This window comes from Myotis davidii, unplaced genomic scaffold (assembly GCF_000327345.1).
Source record: "Myotis davidii unplaced genomic scaffold, ASM32734v1 scaffold117, whole genome shotgun sequence".
Classification (NCBI taxonomy): Eukaryota; Metazoa; Chordata; class Mammalia; order Chiroptera; family Vespertilionidae; genus Myotis; species Myotis davidii.
In genome coordinates this window covers 22322-25510 of record NW_006288382.1, presented here as the reverse complement: position 1 = coordinate 25510, position 3189 = coordinate 22322, and the positions used below count along the sequence as shown (strand labels likewise).

At 65.9% G+C, this 3189-nt stretch overlaps 1 protein-coding gene across 1 annotated transcript in view; it reads left to right on the top strand.

The window, feature by feature from the left end:
* Positions 1-2751, top strand: part of PROC (protein C, inactivator of coagulation factors Va and VIIIa) — a 9240-nt gene extending 6489 nt beyond the window's left edge. Inside the window, exons 8-10 of the mRNA XM_006760237.2 lie at positions 671-868; positions 1116-1233; positions 2096-2751. Coding sequence (XP_006760300.1) covers positions 671-868; positions 1116-1233; positions 2096-2673 — 894 coding nt within the window. The 3' untranslated portion in view covers positions 2674-2751. The remainder of the gene's footprint in view (positions 1-670; positions 869-1115; positions 1234-2095) is intronic.
* Positions 2752-3189: the final 438 nt, after the last annotated feature.

Sequence of the window (3189 nt, the reverse complement as noted above, 5' to 3'; positions counted from 1 at the left end):
CCTCTGCTGGCCCCTCTGGCCAGCCCTGGGGCACCCTGGCTGTGGCAGCTCCCGTCGGCACGGAAGGTGTCCGCTGCGGGTGCGCGGGTAGAGGAGGCCCAGGCCGGGTAGGACCTCGGCTTCGCTCTGGAACCGGCTTTCCTGCCAGCGGCCCTGCCCGGCCTGTGGGAGCTGGTGCCTCGGGTGCGGGGCGCAGAGCGCCTGTCCCTGGCTCCTTGTCCCTGACTGAGGGGCGTGCTTCCTCCTCAGCCAGTGTCCCTCTGCTGGCAGCTTCTGGGGCTCCATTCCCTGTCGCTATTCGCTGCTATTCGTTCCCCGCGATGGTTCCCACTGCCCCGCATCTCCCCCCCTCCCCAGTGGAGTGGCCCGTCAGGCCCGGGCACACCTCCTGGCCCTCAGCTCTGTCAGGCGCCCTCTTCTCGACAAGCACCTCACAGCCGTGCCAGAGCTGCTTGGGGCTCTCCAAGGGTGCCCCCTCCACCTCCCGACAATGTCTGGCCTGGGAGGAGCTGGGCAGCACCCTTTCCATGTGCCTCAGGCCGCTCCCCACAGTGGGGGCAGGGGGTGGGGACTGAACCCTGAGGCGTTAGCCTCCCCAGGACACACGGCGGGGCAGTGATCCACTTTCTGACTCTTGTTCATTGACTGACTGACCGGAGAGGTGGACAAGGCGGGGCCTCCTGGGGGGAGTGCCGGGCAGGCCCTCACCGGCTCCCCCCCCACTGCAGTGAAATTCCCTTGTGGAAGGCCGTGGGGCCCCGTGGAGAAGAAGGGCGCGACCGTGAAATGCTGCACGGACCAAGCAGGCCAAGTGGACCCGCGGCTCGTCAATGGGAAGCTGACCCTGCAGGGAGAGAGCCCCTGGCAGGTGAGGGAGGGCAGCAGCCCGGGGCCCTCGGGGCGCAGAAAAGGGAGGTGCTGCCTGGGCTGGGAGAGAGGGGAGGCGAGTGCTAAAGGCACCAAAGGGAGGGGCCGGGGACAGGCCCACTCTGTGAACTGTGCAGACACAGAAGGTGCCAGAACAGGGCCGGGAGGGAAGGCTGGGTGTGCTCCAGGCCTCCGGGCTGAGCCCGGGGTCTGTGCTGAGACGCAGCGGCCGGCTCACCCCATTCCAGGTGGTCCTGCTGGACTCGAAGAAGAAGCTGGCCTGCGGGGCGGTGCTGGTGCACCCCTCCTGGGTGCTGACGGCCGCCCACTGCATGGAGGACTCCAAGAAGCTCACCGTCAGGCTTGGTGCGGGCTGGGGCCGGGGGATGACGGGGGTGAGGGGGAGGTGTGGGGACCCTGTCCCCAGGGGGTGCATGGCCTCTACAGAAGGCGTTGGTCAGAGGCCTGCCTGCGCCCAGCCTCCTTCCTGTGGGGGGACTGCAGACAGGGGCGCGGGGGGCGTGCAGGTAGGGTTCTCGGTGCCCTCTTCCCTCGGCCCAGGTGCTTTCTCACAAGTGTCTGCGTGTGAGGGTCACACACACACTTGCCTCCTCTGCACAGACCCACAGGCACCTGCCTGGCATCAGGGCCATGCTGCTGGTGGGCAACTCACACCAGCCAGCTGCTTCCCTGCCACCATGCAGGGCCCCCAAACCTCGGCCCCACTCTGTACCAACTTCTGGAGGGCGCGCTTACTCCATTCTTTATGCAAAAAGGACGGACAGGTGTATTGCCAAAGACCAGATCCTCATTCCCTGCAATCATCTGCAGCACAGCCGAGGGCCTGTGGCCCCAGGGGGGCTCTGCTGGCAACTCCCAGGCGTCCCTGTCTCTGGTGTGGCCCGGACCTTGCTTCCCTGCAGCTCTGCTCCCCTCGGTCCTCCTCTCTGGGTCTTGCTGCTCCTGCCCTGCCCCCACCATGGCATGTCCCTCTGGTGCCCAGGTTGGCACTGCTGCCATGTCTCGGCTGGCAGCAGTCTCGCTCTCCAGGGCTCTGTCTGTGAGTCTGAATCTCAGACCAGCATCCTGGCCCTTCACAATAGACGCCATGGCTGCTGCCCTTCACGGGGAGCGAGGGGCCCCATGTGCGGTGACTCGCGGGCTGGGGACCACGGGCACCCTCCACCGGCCCGGCCCCCCGCTCCCCTGACCGCCCCTCTGCCCGCAGGGGAGTATGACCTACGGCGCCGGGAGAAGGGGGAGGTGGACCTGGACATCGAGGAGGTTCTCATCCACCCCAACTACAGCAGGAGAACCACGGACAACGACATCGCCCTGCTCCGCCTGGCGCAGCCCGCCTCCCTCTCGCAGACCGTCGTGCCCATCTGCCTCCCGGACAGCGGCCTGGCTGAGCGCGAGCTCACCCAGGTCGGCCGGGAGACGGTGGTGACGGGCTGGGGCTTCCGCAGCGAGACCAAGAGGAACCGCACCTTCATCCTCAACTTCATTAAGATCCCAGTGGCCCCTCACGACGAGTGCGTCCAGGTCATGCATAACATGGTCTCGGAGAACATGCTGTGCGCGGGCATCCTCGGGGACCCACGGGACGCCTGCGAGGGCGACAGTGGGGGGCCCATGGTCACCTCCTTCCGTGGCACCTGGTTCCTCGTGGGCTTGGTGAGCTGGGGTGAGGGCTGCGGGCGCCTCCACAACTATGGCATTTACACCAAAGTCAGCCGCTACCTCGACTGGATCCACAGCTACATCAGAGCCGCGGCAGCCCCCCCGGGGAGCCCGGGGCCCTAGCACCCCCCCTCCTCCCCAGGCCTGGGCACTGGCTGTGCATGGCAACGTGTGGGTATTAAAGGGGGCATGCAACAAGCACCCGCTGCTGTTCTGTCCATCTCTTTTCGGGACGGTTCTAGAGGGAAGTATTTATTGAGCATCTGTATACCCCAGATTCCTGAACGGAATCTTGTTTAGCACCACAGCAACCCCGTGGGGTAGGGAAGAGCACATCTGAGTCCTGTGGGGTCTGAAGCTGGTCACATTTGGGGGACTCTCTTTATGAAAAAGAATAAAAAAATATGACTTCACAACTGTGAGAGCCTCCCCAGGCGCTGGACGGGCCGTGTAGGTCAGGGCTCTAACTCAAGACGCAGGAGGACAGGGTCCCGGGAGGTGTGGCCGTGCAGCCAGGACTCACAACTAGGTCTGCTTCCCACGCCCGGGCTCCCGTCACTGGTCCCCACACAGACCCCAGCGCCGTGCCTGTGCCTGGGGGCCTCGCCAGCCCCACGGACCCTGCCCCTGCGGGGAGCC